The sequence below is a fragment of the Schistocerca nitens genome, chromosome 1 (genome assembly GCF_023898315.1).
Source record: "Schistocerca nitens isolate TAMUIC-IGC-003100 chromosome 1, iqSchNite1.1, whole genome shotgun sequence".
Taxonomy (NCBI): domain Eukaryota; kingdom Metazoa; phylum Arthropoda; class Insecta; order Orthoptera; family Acrididae; genus Schistocerca; species Schistocerca nitens.
This window is the reverse complement of record NC_064614.1, coordinates 772,703,341-772,721,309: the sequence shown is the minus strand read 5'-3', so window position 1 is coordinate 772,721,309 and position 17,969 is coordinate 772,703,341. Positions and strand designations below refer to the sequence as shown.

The 17,969-nt window shown below is 44.2% G+C and overlaps 1 protein-coding gene across 2 annotated transcripts in view; it reads left to right on the top strand.

The window, feature by feature from the left end:
- The window catches only part of LOC126261577 (inter-alpha-trypsin inhibitor heavy chain H4-like), a 148,699-nt gene that overhangs the window by 34,431 nt on the left and 96,299 nt on the right, over positions 1-17,969 (top strand). For both annotated transcript variants that reach the window (XM_049958553.1, XM_049958552.1), the window contains exon 7: positions 16,538-16,741. In XM_049958553.1, the coding sequence (XP_049814510.1) occupies positions 16,538-16,741 (204 nt within the window). The remainder of the gene's footprint in view (positions 1-16,537; positions 16,742-17,969) is intronic.

Here is a 17,969-nt window from a genome sequence, read left to right as displayed (position 1 = left end):
TAACAGCTGGGGACCTGGGTTTGCCAGACCCATAATACCCACAGATCGGATATTCCCCTGAGTTCTTGCAATTTCAGCAACGATCTTGCTTCTCTCAGGAGCGACTCTTTTCAATTGACACAAAAAAAAGCATTTCACTTGTTCACAAGGAAACCTTTTATCTTTACGTTTGAATCAAACTAAATCCTAATTGCACAAGGAAAGAAAACAAATTAACAACATCACTTCAATCAATCACATAAAAATATCTTTATCATTATTTTTACTAACATATTATTCAAAATTCATACGCCACAAATTTAAACTAATCAATTCATTCTCCTCTCTATAAATCCTATGTACTCATTTGCCATGTCGCTCATTTGTTCCGATTGGCGCCTTCTGGGCTGATCGTTTGTCATTGCCGGTTTCGTTCATTTCCATTTACTGGATTATGTCTAGGGTTGGCCGGCCGAATTTCGACATCATGTGGGGCTCCGCCTACAATTCTACTCCCACCGTGTTCATCGTAGTAACGATGCTGGTTGCCGTACCTGTTGCGTTCACGATCTTGTCCCCATCCTCTATCATTTCTGTTGCTCCATCTGTGTTCGCGACTGTTACCCCAGTTTCTATACGGCCTGTCTCGATTATTGTTTCGTTCGCGTCGCGACGACCAGTCGCGCCGTTGATTAGTAATACGGCCACGACTGCGATCGCGCTGCTGAGCCCCGTAATAACTTTGTGCCTGATTAGGCGGGCATTCTGGTGTATTGTATTCCAACTCTTGGAGAAGCGTTTTAAACGTTTCCACGTCCTCTTTGCATCGTCCCGCAAGAATGACGTGCCGCAAGTGCATCGGCAATTTGGTGATGCATATCCTAATTAGTTCCGCAGGCCCGTATGGGTCGTATAAAAATTGATTTGCCTGCAGCATGTGGTCGAATAGGCGTGCAGGGCTGCCGAAACCAGACTGGTTCCAATTTGGTAGCATAATTATGCCATGTTTGACCCTATCTTGTGCCGCTTCCGACCAATAGGCGGAGAGAAAGGCTTGTCGAAACTCCCGAGTGGAGTTGCAGTGACGCGCTGCCGACCTCATACGACTCGCCGGTTCGCCTTCCAAATAGCCACACATATACTCTATTTTATGTGAACTTGCCCAGTCGGGAGGAAGACAGAACTCAAATTGCTCGAGCCATGCTCGTGGATGTATGCCTTTTTGAGAATTTCGGAATATCTCAAATTTTCTTACCGTAAGGAAATGTTTGAAATCAAATCCCCGCATTTCCTCCTGGCGAGGCCCTTGAATGTTTCTATTTGTCTCATGTCTGCCCCTTAAATTACATTCTTCCCTGTCGTCAAAATCTCCCTCGTGGCCGGAGTCCCTCTCTGCACTGTTCGTACGGCTATTTTTATTGCTATTGGCGAGTTCGGAATCACACGCCATGCGGTTTTCCAGATGCGCCACGCGTTCTTGTAAATCGCCTGTTACAGCTTTGTGCTGTCTGTTCACTTCAAACTGTCCCTTCTGGAATTTAAGAAGCGAACGCACTTCTTCGGTCTCTGCGGCCGCTACCTGTGTGATATTGTTCTCGCTTTCCGTCAGCTTCATCGTGCCTACAATGTCCGCTAATGCCGCGATCTTCTCATCTATTTGTCTCTTGTCCTCCGCCCCAGTCTGCTTCAATTGTTCGACCTGCAGTTCCAACGCGTGGATCGCTAAACTGTTGTCCGCTATTGTGTTGCTAACGACCGTGGGACAATGCGTTTCAGCCTTCTGGACCCTCGAGAGTACCTGCTGACGATCTCTTTGGCATTGTTCTCTCAGCTCTTGGAAATTCCTAAGTAGCCGTTCTTCGCTTTCTTTAGATTCGGCCTCGCCACACCGCTTGCTCTGTTCTAGGGCTTGCAGACGGTCATCGATTTGTTCAAATGTACGGCCTAATTCTTTCATAATATCGCTTTTTATTTCACTTGCCAGATTGTTTATTCTTTGTGAGATATCATCGGACACTCTCTGCATCGACTTGTCAACTTTATTTGTCTGCTGGATTAATTTTTCGTCTATTTGTTCGCCTAGCTCGCGGATCGATTTTTCAGATTTCTGCGTCATTTGTTCGCCTAGCTCGCGGATCGATTTTTCGGATTCTTTTTGTTCTCGGAACAATTTTTCTGATAATTCTTTTTGTTCTCGAAACGATTCTTTATTTTGTTGTAATAAGGCTTTCACGAGTTCTGCCAAATCAATTTGGTTAGTTGGAGGCACATTAATTTGTGACTCTGATGTGAGGCCGTTCGTGCTGTTTTGCATTTCGTCTGAAGTATTCCCCATTGCATTTTCGGAACCGCCCGACGCGTTAATATTGGAAATCAAATTATCCCCTTGGTCCATGTTGCTTAAGTTGTCGGACCGCTTACTTTTAGCTTGGTTACGTGTCAGCATTAGTGCAATTTACACCCAGTACGCAACACACTAATCTCAATAAATGTGTCCCCCAAAAATTACGACAGTCACAAGAAAGATACCCAACCTAGTACGCACTTTTTCACACGCAAAACAAATTTTTCTCTTTGATCGAAACAGTGCAATGTACAAGCGAGAACAAAAAAACACACACACATATAAAACACACAAATATAGAAAACAAAACAACAAGCCAAACAACACAACGCCGCTCAACAACGCCGTGAATCTTTTGAACGTCTGCTCGGAAACAACGCAAAAGTTGTTTGAGCGCTGTAGGGGAAAAAAATTAAGATTATAACACGCTCGCAATCTAACGTCTCAGAGATTCCAGAGTCTAGCGGAATCACAGAACAGGGTCGCCATGTGAAAGATTGTAACTCTAATTTGCTTTGCTGAATTGCGTAAGATTGTGACTTGAATTTGGTATGCTGAAATCGGGTGCTAATTAGACCATGAAAGCGGTTTAAAACTGTGAGCTGTCTTGTGAGGTTAACCGTGCGTTTACTGGCCCACTGTTTCACGACTGGGTAACTAGTCTAGGTTTACCACATTACCAATCAGACTATCATTGATTATAATCTTTTACAGTCATACAACAACCGGTAATATATCTATATAAAAGGAGAATTTAAATAAAAAGAAAGAAATCAGTTTATATTTGCAAATTTATTTTAAAGATTGTTCATTGAAATTTCAGCATATTATACGTGAGTTATAACTGAGCTGGTGCCTTATTTACGATTGTGAGACTGTGAGATTGGAATATTACGGAACACATAAAATATGGAGTCAAGATTGGGAGACTGGATATAACACTGCATTCATAAAACAACACACAAAGAACATTGAAACGCATGCAAGAGAAAGTTAATCACTACAAACAGATTCAGAGATTACTTTCATAGCACAATCCTGTCCGTCTTGTAATTACCCTTCACGTGGTCAACTTGGTTTACAGAAAGCGTATAACTCCGCAATAATTTAGATAATAAAAATAAATTAGATCAAAAAGCGAATTACAAAACAAAAACCTCGAACTGGTTACTAACGTCCTACTATTAACCTGATGGGTCAAACAGTTATATAAGCACGTGGTACTGGTCTCACAAAGTACACGCCACGTGGGTTGAACATAAAGAAAAGTTGGTATATTCAAAATCTTTTCAAGACGATACGTTATAATCACACAAGCATTTGCATTTAAGATTGATCTTACTTAGAGTTACTGACCAACACGTGGTTCCACTTTACTCACAAAGTAGTAACAAAGCAACTACCGCAAATTAATCTGAACTGGACACGAGAACTACACTCCGCTGCAATTAAAGATAACCTTAGCTATTTTAAAGCTAACCCGAAATAAAATGATTAAATTCTCAGTTAACCTGAACTTAACAAATCCATTGTCCTATGGACTTAACAGACACTCGCTTGGCCGGAGATCTTACCACTTCAGACGCTCGCACCGCCAGACTGCAACTGCTGGACTGCCCTGCGCTACTACTGGACTCCAACTGCCGACTACCACCGAACTACCCAGCGTGCTCCTGAGAGTCGCTCACAAAGACCAACGGAAGGCGCCAGAGGGGCAGCTTCCTATACCAACATGACAGGGGACGGACCGGACCATACTAAGAATGGAAACCTCTCTGCTTTTAGGAAGCGTAGCTACCTGTTTCAACGTTGGTCCTACTGTTCTCTAGCAGACAGCCTTGTCTGCTACCCTCAAGCATGCAGCTACAAACACATTTGATCATTCATCCTCTCACACAGAAGGGAAGGGGGATGACAGTATCTTATCATATACAGTATATAACAGAAAGCGGATGTAGGTTCCGTATGAGACTGTGTGACATGAATTACATATAAGAATTACATATAAACTGTGCTTTAAAGTGTAGTAGTGTGAGAGATCGTTCTTGTTTACGTGTAAAAGTAACACGTTCCACTACTCAGTCTCCTCCCAGATAGTCAGAAACGCCACAGTAAATTTAGAAGAGGAATTTATTCCTTAAAAGACAACAAATTTGAGAAATTAAACATGAAAGGAATCCAACAGAGACCTTTCAATACCACTGCGATACTCCCAAATACCTTGGAGTAAGGGACTGCTCCCTTACGTTATAAGTTCACTGCGAAGAAGTACAGCTCGAAGTGCCTGCGCACAACAACACCATCCGTCTCCTTGCAGGAACCACCTGGGGCGCTCAGCCAAAAGCTTTTCGAACATCTGCCCTGGCGCTATGTTTCTCCGCAGTGGAGTATTCTGCTCCAGTCTGGCAAAAGTGTGTACATGCCAAACACGTTGATACAGGTTTGAACGACTCTTGTCGCGCTGTGACAGGTTGTCTACGACCAACTGCTGTCAGTAAAATGCACCAAATTATGGATATAGCACCACTAAGTATTCGCAGGAAAGCAGGTGCAGAAGCGGAGAAGAAGAAACATAGGAAACGGATCCCAGACATCCCTTGTTTGGGTGGGTGAAACAAATAAACTAGTATGCGTCACCCTAAATTCGTCTCCAATCGCATCATTTTTGAGTTTTTCATGTATATTTTTTCATAACATTTCACGAATAAAACAGCGATGAGGATTAGCATTCTTTGTTTCTTTTCTTTAACAGACAGTCGGGCATCAGTGTCACTGCATACAAATACAATAATTTATTGTTGTCATTAATTTTAGATTGTGAATGATCAGTTACACAAAATCAAGTGTTAGTACATTTACCGATTGTTTTCGTTCTTACGGCATCCGTTTCTTGTAGTCCTAGAATGGTACATACTCATTCCACTACTGTATCTAATTTATTCCGCATTTCAAAACTGGGGGCAATCAATAGTGGTTATATCACTTTTGAATTACGTAGGACTGTGGGATTCAGAAAAAAAAAACACGCACACACACAAAATGCGCGGTAACCGACTTTCTGGTTTACGTTGGTGGTCTGCGCTGCTTGCCTGCTTGGTTATTTGGTGCTCATACACTAGTATGACACAATATTCTTATCTCCCCTATTGGATGCCATTGTTGAATGTGTATGATAATATTTCGTGAGAGTACGACCCTGATTTTTAATTACTGATAAAACACTAGTGCATGCAACGGATAACAAGACACGCACACAGAACCAACGCACTCAGTAACGGGGGACGCAATCGCTAGCATTTTTTCAGGCCTGCGTCCACATTCCTACTGTGTTACCAAAAAACGGGGGGAATGTTAGTTGATTTGGCATTATTTACTAAGGTAATAAGGAGGTTCTTACTCTTGCAATTAAGGATTTGAGCTTTGGGAGACGAGAGGTAATTATCTGAAAATTTCAACTGTTTTTTCTTCTTTTTTTTTTAGGTGACTGAAATTTTATTACAAATTTAGATGTTATAATTGAACATAATTTGGAATCACTGGTCCGTACCATCAAGGATGCTGACAAGTATTACTCGTAAGATGACTAATTGGTCTCGTATTATCAGCCTATCAATGGTCACACTATGAGGAGATGGAGAGAATTCAGTATCGCACGCCAGTGCACAACCCTTCCATGAGTCGCCACGCTGAAGCACACCGCGAAACACTGCGCAAAATACCGCTACTACAGAAATGGAAAAGCGCGACCGCTTAGAGCTGGGAAGCTACCCACAGAGAAGTTTGAGCACATAATTTTCAAGTACGCTCGTGAGACGAGCCTAAGAGGGAAAGTTGGTTCGCGAACTGTATCTGCTGTGGTGTACTGCATTTCACGTCTCACCACCTTCCAGACGGAGCGTCTCCGCACTGCGTCCTCTCCTCAGCTGTCCGGGCCACCACACTCTCCGCCACGCTACCTACCGGCGACCCCTGCCGTCGTTCGAACTGCCACGTTCCTATTGGCTGAAGGCCAACCTCCACCCTCAGAACCGACTTTTCCGAAGTGCCTCAAGCTTCCCTAGTTTCTCTTTTGAGAAGCCTATCGCATCTACTGACGATCCTTTTAAACAGCCCTTCACCTATCTAAGCAGAAGACATTCACACAGCATGCCCTCATACATACTAGAAAGATACAGAGAGGACGACGAAGTGTGACACATTGAAAAGTAATCGGAATAAAAAGCTTGTTGCCTTCCACATGCCCATTAGCTGCATTATTCACAAAGCGTACTCACAGTACCGCTTCAAAAGGTGCTCCAAACCTTTCTTTTGCTTAGCATAACGGTAACATTCACTTCCTAGGTGTATTGTATTGTTCAATGTTATGGTTGGTGGTTGGCTGATTTTTTTGGGGAAGAGGGAAATCAGACAGTGAGGTCATCGGTCCCACGGTCTAAGATGGCAGTAATCAAGGGGGGAACAACACAAAGAGCACAGTTCAGTCAAGGTAAAGGGATAACGTGCAAACAAAGAGGGAAGAGGGATGTCAGGGCAGCAATAAAAGTAAAGAGCAGGGTGGGGGGGGGGGGGGGGATGGATGGAAACAGGAAGAGCACCGCCACCGACTTGTCCCGACAACCATACCATACCAGACCATTATGACCATGCAATGCGGACAGCTCCAGGGGAAGAAGACCCAAGAAAAGGGGAAACAAAACAGGACAATGGACTAATGTGGGGAAAAGGCTGGGAGAGCCGGTGTGGAGGCAAGGTCAGGATCTCTATAATTAAGGCCTACCCTAGTTAAATTCCAGAGGAAAATTCGACTGATACCTCAGTCGAGAAACCACTTTTTGGAAGAAAACTGAGGACGGATGTAACCATGTGACAGTCGTCAGCTAACAACCGAGACAAAGACGGTGGGAGGACACGTTTAGTGTGAAGGGCCAAAACGTGGGGGAAGTCCAGCAAAATATGGGTCACTAAAAGGAGAGGCCTGCGGGTGACTCATTGCACAAAAACCCATGAGTCAGCCTAGTATGGTCAATACAAAGATGGCAGAGGATGGTAGATTCCAGCTGGGAGAGGTAGAGGGAAGAAGCCATATGGTGGGTCTTCTTGATGGCGCGAAGTTTATTGGACAGTGAGGTAGCCTCCCAAGATCTGGCCCACGATTGAGTAAAAAGGGATTTGATACAAAGCCCCAAACCCACCCCAGAGGGGTCACGGACAATGGGGGGTAGGTGGTCGCCCCCTGAGCCAGACGATCAGTACCTATGTGTCCAGGAAATCAACCAAACAAGCAGCATCAACAAGATATACGAGAAGATCATGCATGGCAGAGTCCAAGGAGTTGTGGCAAAAACTATGAAGCTACTCATTGAGTCTGTACATAACAAAACTTGGGTGAGTGAGGACTGTTTAATGAAGCAGATGGTTCTATAGATTTTCATCAATTCCGCAATAAACACCACCACACGTGGCGACGAGAGATGGTGTTCCTTGCTAACAGAAGACATGAAGGCATGTTGTACATAATTGGTGGATTTAGAGCCAAAGGTGTAGGGAACAATGGCATCTTGAAACTCCTGTAAGAGGGTTCAGAGCAAACAATGGAACACCACTGGAGCAATAAAAGCTTTCAAACCTCAGAAATCCATATGAATCTGGGGCTGAGGAACTAACCAAGGGAGGAGGGGGGGGGGGGAGGGTGATCGGGAGAGAATGTGAGGAAGCGGACGAGGGAAGATGGAAGTCAAGGCTGAGAGAAGCAAGATGGAACCCAACCAGTAAACCCAGCTGAGGCAGTGGGTGTGTGACGGTGTAGAGCAATGAAAAGAATAGAGTAGAAGCGAGGAGCAGCGAAAAATCAGATAGTGATGCCACAGGAAATCAGAGATGGCACTACAGAATTGAACGGGGCGGAATCCCAGTGTCAACCAGAAGACCTTCACCAGGGCCACTGTGGGACGCATTAGTTGCTAAACAGATACCACAATGGTGAACCAGGTCCAAGAGGAGTGGTGTGGAAGGGGCAACTGATCCACAAACTTGACAACCAGTGTCCAGATGAGACAGAACTACTGCCCATTGTAGATGGAGAAGGATCAGACAATCTGCACCCCAAGAGCTATGAGCAAGGAAGTGAAGAACAGTGAGTTTACGAAAGCAGCCAATATTCAGATGATCAATATGGGCAATCAAGTGATCTTCTTGTCACCAAGCAGACCTAAGAAACAGAACTGGGGCACCATGGTCAGGTGGCGGGCTTTGAGGTAGAGCTGTAAATCAGGATGGGCCATAGTATGGTGACAGAAATGCACCACCCTCGACTTAAGGGAGAGAACTGAAAACAGTGGAAGCGTGCTGGATGGCATCCTGGAGCCACTCTTCTGCAGAGACCACCGAGTGGGAGGCAGCCCAAATACACGAAATGTCCACATACCAATGGTCCAGCAGAGGCCACAAGACCATCAATAGCTATGAGAAAAAGGGGAACACTTAATGTGGAGCCCTATGGAATGCCATTATCCTGGGTCTGCGTAGAGCCGAGAACAATACCAACCCAGACGCCAAATGACTGGTGGGACAGGAATGGTTAAATAAAAACTGGAAGGGGGCCCCATAGGCCCCACTCATGCAGCGTAAGGAGGATGTGATGGCGCCAAGCTTTGTCGTTTTCCTTATGAAGATTGAAGAGGACTGTGATAAGATAGCAACACTGAGAAAAGGCCTGTCGAATAGCGGTTTCCAGTCAAAGCAGATGACTGATTAGAGACCTCCCCTCCAAAACGATGCACTGGTAAGAAGATGTCTCAAGAGGTAAAGACCTGATTGAGCTGACAAGCCGCCAGCAGTTTAGTAACTGACAGAGACATCAGTCAGGCTCACTGGCTGGTAACTATCAAGAGACGATGGATCCTTGCCAGGCTTAAGAGCAGGAACCACAATATTGTCTCTTCATACTATCTCTTCATTGAGAGGGGAAAATACCTCGGAGCCAAATACAGTTAAACACCTGTCGTTGTGGAGAAATGAGGTGTTGAAGCAATTAGTTATGTATAGAATCAGGCCAGGAGCTGAAATGTAGGAACCAGAGAGGGCCAGAAGAAGCTTCCATTCATTAAAAGGTTCACTGAAGGATTCCGTCTGACAAGGAATAAAATATAAGTGGGAAGCTTCAGACCACTGTTTCTTGAAAAGGAAGGCTGCTTGATAGGAGGCTGATGCTGACCCATCACAAAATGGGTCATGAGGTGTTCCATGAGAACTAATGGATCTGTACAAAGGCCACCTCGAAGGGCAAGGCCTGGAATGTAAGACTGCCACTGACAACCTTGTGAGGTGTGGAGTGTAGCCCACACACATGATGAAGAGACAGAAGAACCTACAAAGGAGACAAAGCGTTCCCAATACACCCATTTTCTCCGTTTAAGTAAGTAATTGGTTTGGCATGAAGACATTTAAAAGTAATAAGACCAGCAGAGGATGGGTGCTGCTTAAGATGTTGCAAGGTGCGACTATGATCATGGATAGTGGTAGCAATGGCCAAGATCCACTATGGAACTGGCCGACGGTGAACGAGGCCTGTCAAGTTAGGAATGGCGACGCCAGCAGTCTTTGTTATCTTATTGGACAGATCATGGGCGATGTCATCAATAGTACTCGGCAAAGGTTGTGGGGAAACTATCTGGGAGGTGTATAGAGGCCAGTCAGCACGATGGAAAGTCCAGTGGGGTAACCTGGTCACCAGGAGCCGGAAAGGATACGAGAGAATCAACGGGAAGTGATCTTTGTCACACAGATCATCGTGTTGTGGCCAGTGTAAAGAAGGATGAAGAGGAGGAGATTAGAGTGACAGATCAATGGCAGAAAAAGTGCCATATGCAACACTAAAATGCGTAAGGGAACCGTTATTAAAAAGACACAGGTCATGGTCCCCAAGAAAATGATCAAAGAGGAGCCAGTGACTAGATGAAAAAGCACTGACTCACAAAGGATGATGGGCATTCAAATCTCCAAGGAAGGGGAAGAGAAAGGGGAACTGCCAGTTGGGGCAGAAGAATTATGTGACCTGTCTGTGACTACAGAGTCCAAGTTGACTTGGACAGCAACTACTTCCAGAGTGGTATGAAATGGGATCCATGTAACAACAATATCCATATGGACCAAAGTGTTCACACCACTGGAAGCCCTCAAAGGACCCACCCAGTTTGAACATAAAACACAGAACCCACAAAGGGTGTGTGACTGAGCATTAATACAGTGAGATTTCTGGAGCTGCTGTGTAAAGGGCAATAAGGGATTGCAACTCTGGGAGTTGACGGCAGTATCAATTACAGTTCTACTGAGTAAGCATAGGAACGGGAATCCAGATGGGAGGCAAATGGGCTGGAGCCAATCATGACACTGAGTCACCATTTGTCACCAATGAGGATGGCGTGACACCCATAAATATGAGGTTATTGGGGGAGGGGTGAGATGGTACGTCTTGGGCCATTGAAAGGCGGATCGGGGTTTGTCCTAGAACTTGTGTTTCTTCTTCTTCTCTTTCATAGGTTTAGGAGGCAGGGCACAGAGAGAGAGCAGGCTTCTGCAAGATCGGGAACTGAAAGAGAGCAGGCGAATTCTGGGCACACAGACTGTGTGTGCCATTCTATAAAATGTCTTTTAAACATCAGCTGTTTATTTGCCCTATTAATCATCTACCGGTTCCAGTTATTAACCACTATCCAGGATGTAGGGTACAATAGTTTGCTTTAAAGCATTCCAAATTCCTCTGAAGCTGGACCATATCGAAATTATCAAGTGAAATCTGTTGTACCCTACATCCTGGATGATGGTTAATAACTGAAACCGGTATATAATAGGACAAATAAACAGCTGATGGTTAAAATGCATTTTATAAAACACTTATGGCTGTTGCACTCATCTTATGGAAAAAGTGTGTGCCTTGGCCTCTGACCTCAAAGAGGCATCCTCTGAGGGAGCCCTATCATTGGCGGGCGCCGAAGAACAGGGGCACTTCTTCGGCCAGGGAGGGGGAATGGCACCCAGAGGGAAGGACGTGGGAATTGCCAGGAAAAGGGAGAGGAGAGGGGGCCTGGACAGAGGTAAAGAAGGGGGAGGATGGGGAAAGGAAGTAACAGAGGCAAAAGTAGAAGTCATCAAACAGGACAAAGTCGGTAAAATTTCTGACGAGCTTCAGTCATACTCTTGTATTTTCTTTCCTCTTTTATTAGCTGGGAAACCTGGTGAGCGTGGAGAGTCAATGCCTTGACAATTAACACACACAGACAGTACAACACAGGGGCTCCCCTCGTGGAGTGAGTGTCCACAGTCACCACACAGAGAGGCCGCCGTGCATCAGGAAGACGTGTGCTCAAAATGCAAGCACCAGAAGCACCTCATGGGTGGTGGGATGTATGGCTTCACGTCACACTGATGACGCGTAACCTTGATCTTCCTGGAAGGATATCTTTCTCAAACAGAATAAATATGCCGATATCGGTGCCATTGTCCTTATGACCTTTCTCCACAACACAAATAAAATGAACACACCGTCATTTCAGATTGACCTGCAGTTCCTTATCAGTTTAAAGGAGACATTCTGCGGCGGCACGGTTCTTTCCGTCCCTTTACGACGGACCTGCACCTACCTGTGAACATTGTCTCAGCAGATCATCAGTAGGAAAGATGAATGAAACCTACTGTACTTCGACGTGAACCAGGCTGCAATTTAAATTACTAATCTACGTTTCGGGAGAAAGTTTTCACACCAATGAAAGTTTGGAAATTTTGTCCTCAATTAATATATTCTGAAACTTAGATGAACAAGTATCACTGCCAAGCCTGTGCTAGTCTTGACACAGTCACTCATAATCCGGACTTGACACAGTCACTCATAATCGACCTGCTCAATACTCCACGCGGAATTTATGTCTTTTCTCGTCACAAAATTCACTTAAAAATTCCGAAAATTCTACACACACATCGGAATAATTCTGCCGTCACCTTACAACACTTTTGATGTATGAAACACTTGCTAGATCCGGCAACTTATCATTTCCATCGGAACTACTACTGCACACGTCCAATCTCTTTCATGGCTAGGCTTCGACCCTTCTCTAGAATACTCTGTCTTCTCTACCAGCAGAGAAAGGCGCGCGAAGAATATTGCTTTACCATTGGTCAATTTACTCAACAGCCAATAGCAAAACAACATTATCCCGCGTCAGTCCGCGCTTTTCATCAATAACCAATCGCAAAATAGTAAATCTAACGACTACAACTTTTACCGACGTAATTGTCTAATATGCTGAAGCTTTGTTTATGCATATTTATTATTGTTATTTATACCTGAATTAACTTTCCCTTTACCATAAACTTACTTTGCAAACCTATTCTACAAAAATCCCCTTTGTTCATATCCATACTTCTTTGAGATGTTCCCACACTAAATCCTACTAGATAACTCGTTAAACAATTATCTTCATATTAACCTTAAACCACACTCACGCATCATTCATACGGCTAAATCACATTTATAACATTTTACATACACAAAATGACATAATAACATTTTATGAAAATACTAGAAAAGTTTATGAAAAACGTTCTATTACTTTAGTGCACTCCAGTGGGCACAATCGAAATTAGATCAGTCCCCTATCCAATATTGTCCTCTATCGGCTGACACATAAACTACGTGCGCGTCCAGTCTCGCACCACCATCTGTCACTATCCAGCTCTTAGACACATCTCCCTGCCTCCAAGGCAGGATCGTTATACGGCGCTACGCCTCAATTCCTATGAAAAAAAGTGGACCATATTCAGTGACTGGTGGGGTATAATGGACACGGGATATCGCCAAGACGACCACAAGTACGAAAGCTGCAGACTGGGTGGCAAGTTTTGGTCAACAGGGAAACCATCTTATTGAGAGACTGCGCTTCGATATTTTACTTAAAAAAAGAAAAAAAGTTTGTGGTGGTCCCGTCCATCCTAAAGCAGACCAGGTAGCGGGAACTGTTTCATCCCAATCCGGCGAGCCTAGTCAGGGAAGGGTCATAAGAAAGGAGCATTCAATGATCTGTTACCATTCGAAGAGATGGCTGTAGAAGAATGGCCAGATTTTTGGAGCTTATACGTTTCATATTCAAACCTTCGGCCCTCATACATCCACTCCGATCAGAGGCTCTCCCCATGGGGCCCCCACAGCCTCAGCAAGCACCATCTGGTATGGTGGCTGTTGCTGGGAGTTACAACGCTCCAGAATGATAAGCAACCACTTCTGGGCATACACGGGGAGTAAACAACTCAGGTATTAAAAGTGCGATAGCTGTATTGTCAGGGGACTCAGCTAGATGAGTACGTAACATCCCCACCACACGGATTGGTTACACATGTTGGTGACATTGCAGGGTAGAGGGGGGGGGGGGGCTACCGCAAGGAAGGAAGAGGGGAAGGAAGGGAGGAGCGGAACCAAGGAAAGAAGTTCTTCCCCGAATGGCTCACACTGCAGACAGAAAATTTAGAAGTGGAGGCCCAACCCCAAATGGAGACCAAGGACGTCAGCAAGGAAAGAGAAAAGACATGGGCAACAAAACTGCAAGGGATACAGGAAATCATATGGATAGCAAGGTCGACGTAATCACGAACACTGTGAGAGAGGTAGGAGGGAGCAGCACGGAAAGAGCAAGGATGGGGAGTGAGGGGGGATGGGGAAGGAAATGCAGCCCAGAAGGGAAGAACGTGCTGCAAAAGCTCGGGGTCCTGTGGGTGCCGTGCACACGCTCATGATAGAACCATGAGCCCCTGGGTGGTTTAACGCTATGAATGGGGCATAATCATCTAATGGTAAGACCTTCCCTGGAAGCCGAAAGATCAAGAGGTCGAATTTCAGTCGGAGCACGAAATATTGCAGACCAGTATTTAACCTAGGCTTCGCTTACGGAATGACATTTTCACTCTGCAGCGGAGTGCGCACTGATATGAAACTTCGCTTAATAATGATGTGAAAATTCGCCAGGACTTGTGGTTCGGATTCCAGGATAAAAATTGTAGGTCCCCGATCGGATTTGGGCCGGAATGTACACTGATTTGAAATTTCATGGCAGATTAAAACTGTGCGCCAGAGCGGGACTCGAGTCCGAGTAGAGCTCTGACAAACCTCTCAACGCTGCAGAATGGAAACTCATCTTGGAAACAATCGCATAGGCTACTTTTACGCCAGGTCTTTTCTTCCAGAAGTTCTAGTGCCGCAGGATATTTATGAGAGAGATACTCGAGGAAGTAAAGCTGTGAGGGCGAGTCGAGAGTAGTGCTCAGTCGGTAGAACACCTACCTGCGACAGGTGCCGCTCTTAAGACACGAGGACCGCCACATAGTTTTCATTTCCATGAAGTTTCTAATCAGTGCACTCGTCGCTCAAGAGTGAAAATTCATCGTGAGAACATTAAACTTAATAGGCCACGGCCACAAATGTTGAGTAAAGGATAAATATCCTCATAAATTTGATTTATTAATTCTATTTCTAATTAACAGAGAATTTAAAGGTTTATGAAACAATTGACGGCGTGCTATTCAGTAGGAAAGGGCCGCAGTTTGCATGAAAACTGTCGAAATTCTAAAGCTAAAATTTAGCGACTGATGGGAAGGTAGACTTGGCTCGTATTTAGTCTGGAAAACATTACGTCATGTATGATGAAACTGTTTAAGTTATTCAGTAATTAAGACAAAGTTTAGGGACTTTGAAATTACTTCACATCACTAGTCATTTTTGTGCATACTTGTAGCTAGAGTTACGGTAGGCGATGTCGCGAACATTTTTGCATAATTTGTTGACTTCAAGAGATCGTGTCATTTGGCTGCATCGAATAAATATCAATTAACAGCAAGATATCCGCACCACAATTCACTAGCGGTTTTGTATTTTTTGCTATTGTTTCGTTAACATCGCCACGCGTAACAGGAAACCGGCATCGCGAGGAGGAGGCAACACCAATTCGGACACTGAGTGGGGCTATCGATTCATATTTTCTCGGGGACGAACATTACATAGCAAGAGTAAAAAAAGGCATGGATCACTTACACCCTAACTTCGGAGCGAGTTAAGAAAAACACTACAAAGAAAACAGTCTGTATTTGGGGTTGATGACAACTGCACAATGTTATTCATTAAGGAATTCCCGAAATTGAAGGTCTTTTTCTCGCCGATAGCAAACAAGTAGTGAACTGCGTGTCCTCAAATCCACTTCAAGGAGCTCGTCGTCGTTTGTGTGAAGTATCCTGAGTCCGTAAAGGTGAATCCCGTGAAGGCATAATCGGTATACTTGCTTCTAATTCACCGTAAGGTAACATGTAGACTGGACGTCAGAGGCAATACAAGGAGCGCATAGCGTTCGCCAGATGCACTCCAGTCGACGTGGGGATGCTTTCCGTCAACCACATTCTGCGTCCTCTCTTGGTGAAGAAAGCTGTAGTTCACATAGACACGAGGCGCGTTGGCAGTGTCGCAGTACGGACATAGCAGTTCGAGGAAAAATGGCGGATGTAAAAGAAGGACGATAGGATGTCTGAAAGCTAGATACGGGCCGAGAGAGAGCGTGGTGCAAGGGCTTCCAGCAACAGGCTGGCGAGCAACGTGGGACAACGGCGCCACAGCACCTTTGAGAGCTGACAAAAAGGGCTATCGCTTTGCCAGGGACATGGTACAAGCCTAAACCGCCCCTGCACCGCGGGAGAGTGAGGATCTCGTACTGATTCTTGAACAGCAACCGCTTCGAACGCGTGGACGCGGTCCCTGACCGAGTAAAATTTCGAATATATTGCACGCTGCAGTGCAGCATCCCTCTTCAAATCTTAATTTCCGTAGGAGTTGGGATGATATTTGTGCATCCGCACTGAAACAAACGTTGAGGACGCTTGCCCCTCTTCTTTCATAAACGTAGATATCTGAGTGGCATCTGTTGTGCGGACATGTCCGACAGAACAGACACCAGTCAGATATGTACGTTTCTCTTTTACAACGTCGGAGGACCTTTCCGCTGTTGCATGACACTGCCTACTCTGTTATACGTTGCTTCATTCCTAACGGCACTCGGTTACTTTTATCTTGGCTCTCCTTTCGCTGTGGCCACCAGATCTTTCTCATATGGATAACGTTGCTTTTCCAGGCTATTACTTAGTACTGCCATGTCGTTGTGCCGCAGTTGTCATATTTCCTCTGAGCAGGTTAGTGATGACGGCTACTTCGTGCACTTCTACTCGCCGGCGGACCTGCCGCCGCTGCCCAAGTACGTCGTGTTCGTGCTGGACGTGAGTGGGTCGATGGGCGGCCGCAAGATAGACCAGCTGAGGCAGGCCATGGTCTCCATCCTGGACGAGCTGCGCCCGCAAGATAACTTCACGCTCATCACGTTCTCCTCTGCATCGCGGGTAAGGACGAACATACGTTTACGTGTGGCCAAAAGCATCTGAAACCTCATATATTGCGGGAATTATGTGTTTGTCCCTTAATAATAATTTATTTTCCTCACAAGGATGGTATCTTATGCATACAGGCAGTGACAAAAGTTTTTACGATGTTAATAACATATTGGTGTGTAAAGTACACCGAGTGTGTTCGATTACCAGCTCCAAAAAAACTTAATAATTCTACTTTATCAAAAATAGAAAAGAAACGTAAATAAACATCTCTCTGAGAAACCTTCGACAGAGCAGCTAGTGGCATCTGCTGAAACACGGTGTTAATATGGCACTGCGTTAAGCTGTGCTGACAAAAGAGGAATCAAAGCTTAGACTGTGTAAAATAACTTACATAGAATGTTTGAGTATCGTATTCAATGCTAACATAAACGTAACCTGTTATTATTCTCTACTTAAATCTAGGGCATCCCTCGTCACTGAAGTTGTCTTACGATTATTACTTAAAATTGTATATAAAAATTTATAAATTTGATGGTTAATAACATAATGATGTTTAACGTAGGCAGTTATTCAAAAAGAAACTCTATAATTTAAACTATTACCTCAAAAGAAAGCATTCTATCTTCTTTCTTCTGACCTGCACATACGTCACCATGCCTCACATCCTAAACGAGTAAATCATCCTCATATACACAGTAACATCGTACAAGTATATAATGGATTTCAGTTAGCTGATCGCGGTAATGGATTTCCCAATCTGTTCTGCTGATTTTCGCAACGAGGAAAATCTTCATGCTTTGAATATTTTGCATTTACAGCTTTATCAGCTCAACATATTTCGATAGTAATTACAACCACAGATAAAAAAGTATGTTTGTAGTGTCTTTGGATGCTATTCATACAACATCAGAATCCTACCACATTGTCTATTGCTACTTTTTGGAGAAACTTTTTTGTTAGGAATTTATTTACAGATTTTCCATGTTTTGTAACTAACTTTAAAAATTTTCATACGTTAGGAAAGGAAATTTCTGGCAGTTCCACGTGTGCACGTGTTCTGTCCAATTGATAGTCCATTTGTTGTTGGGTTATGTTCGAGACCTTTTTGAATTAAAATTAAGATATACAAATTTTTCTTCGAACACCAATCTGTAGCTCTTTTATTATGACAAATTAAATTTATATTCTTACTTTGTGCTGTTTTAGTGCCATACTATTAACCAAACGAGCAAAAATT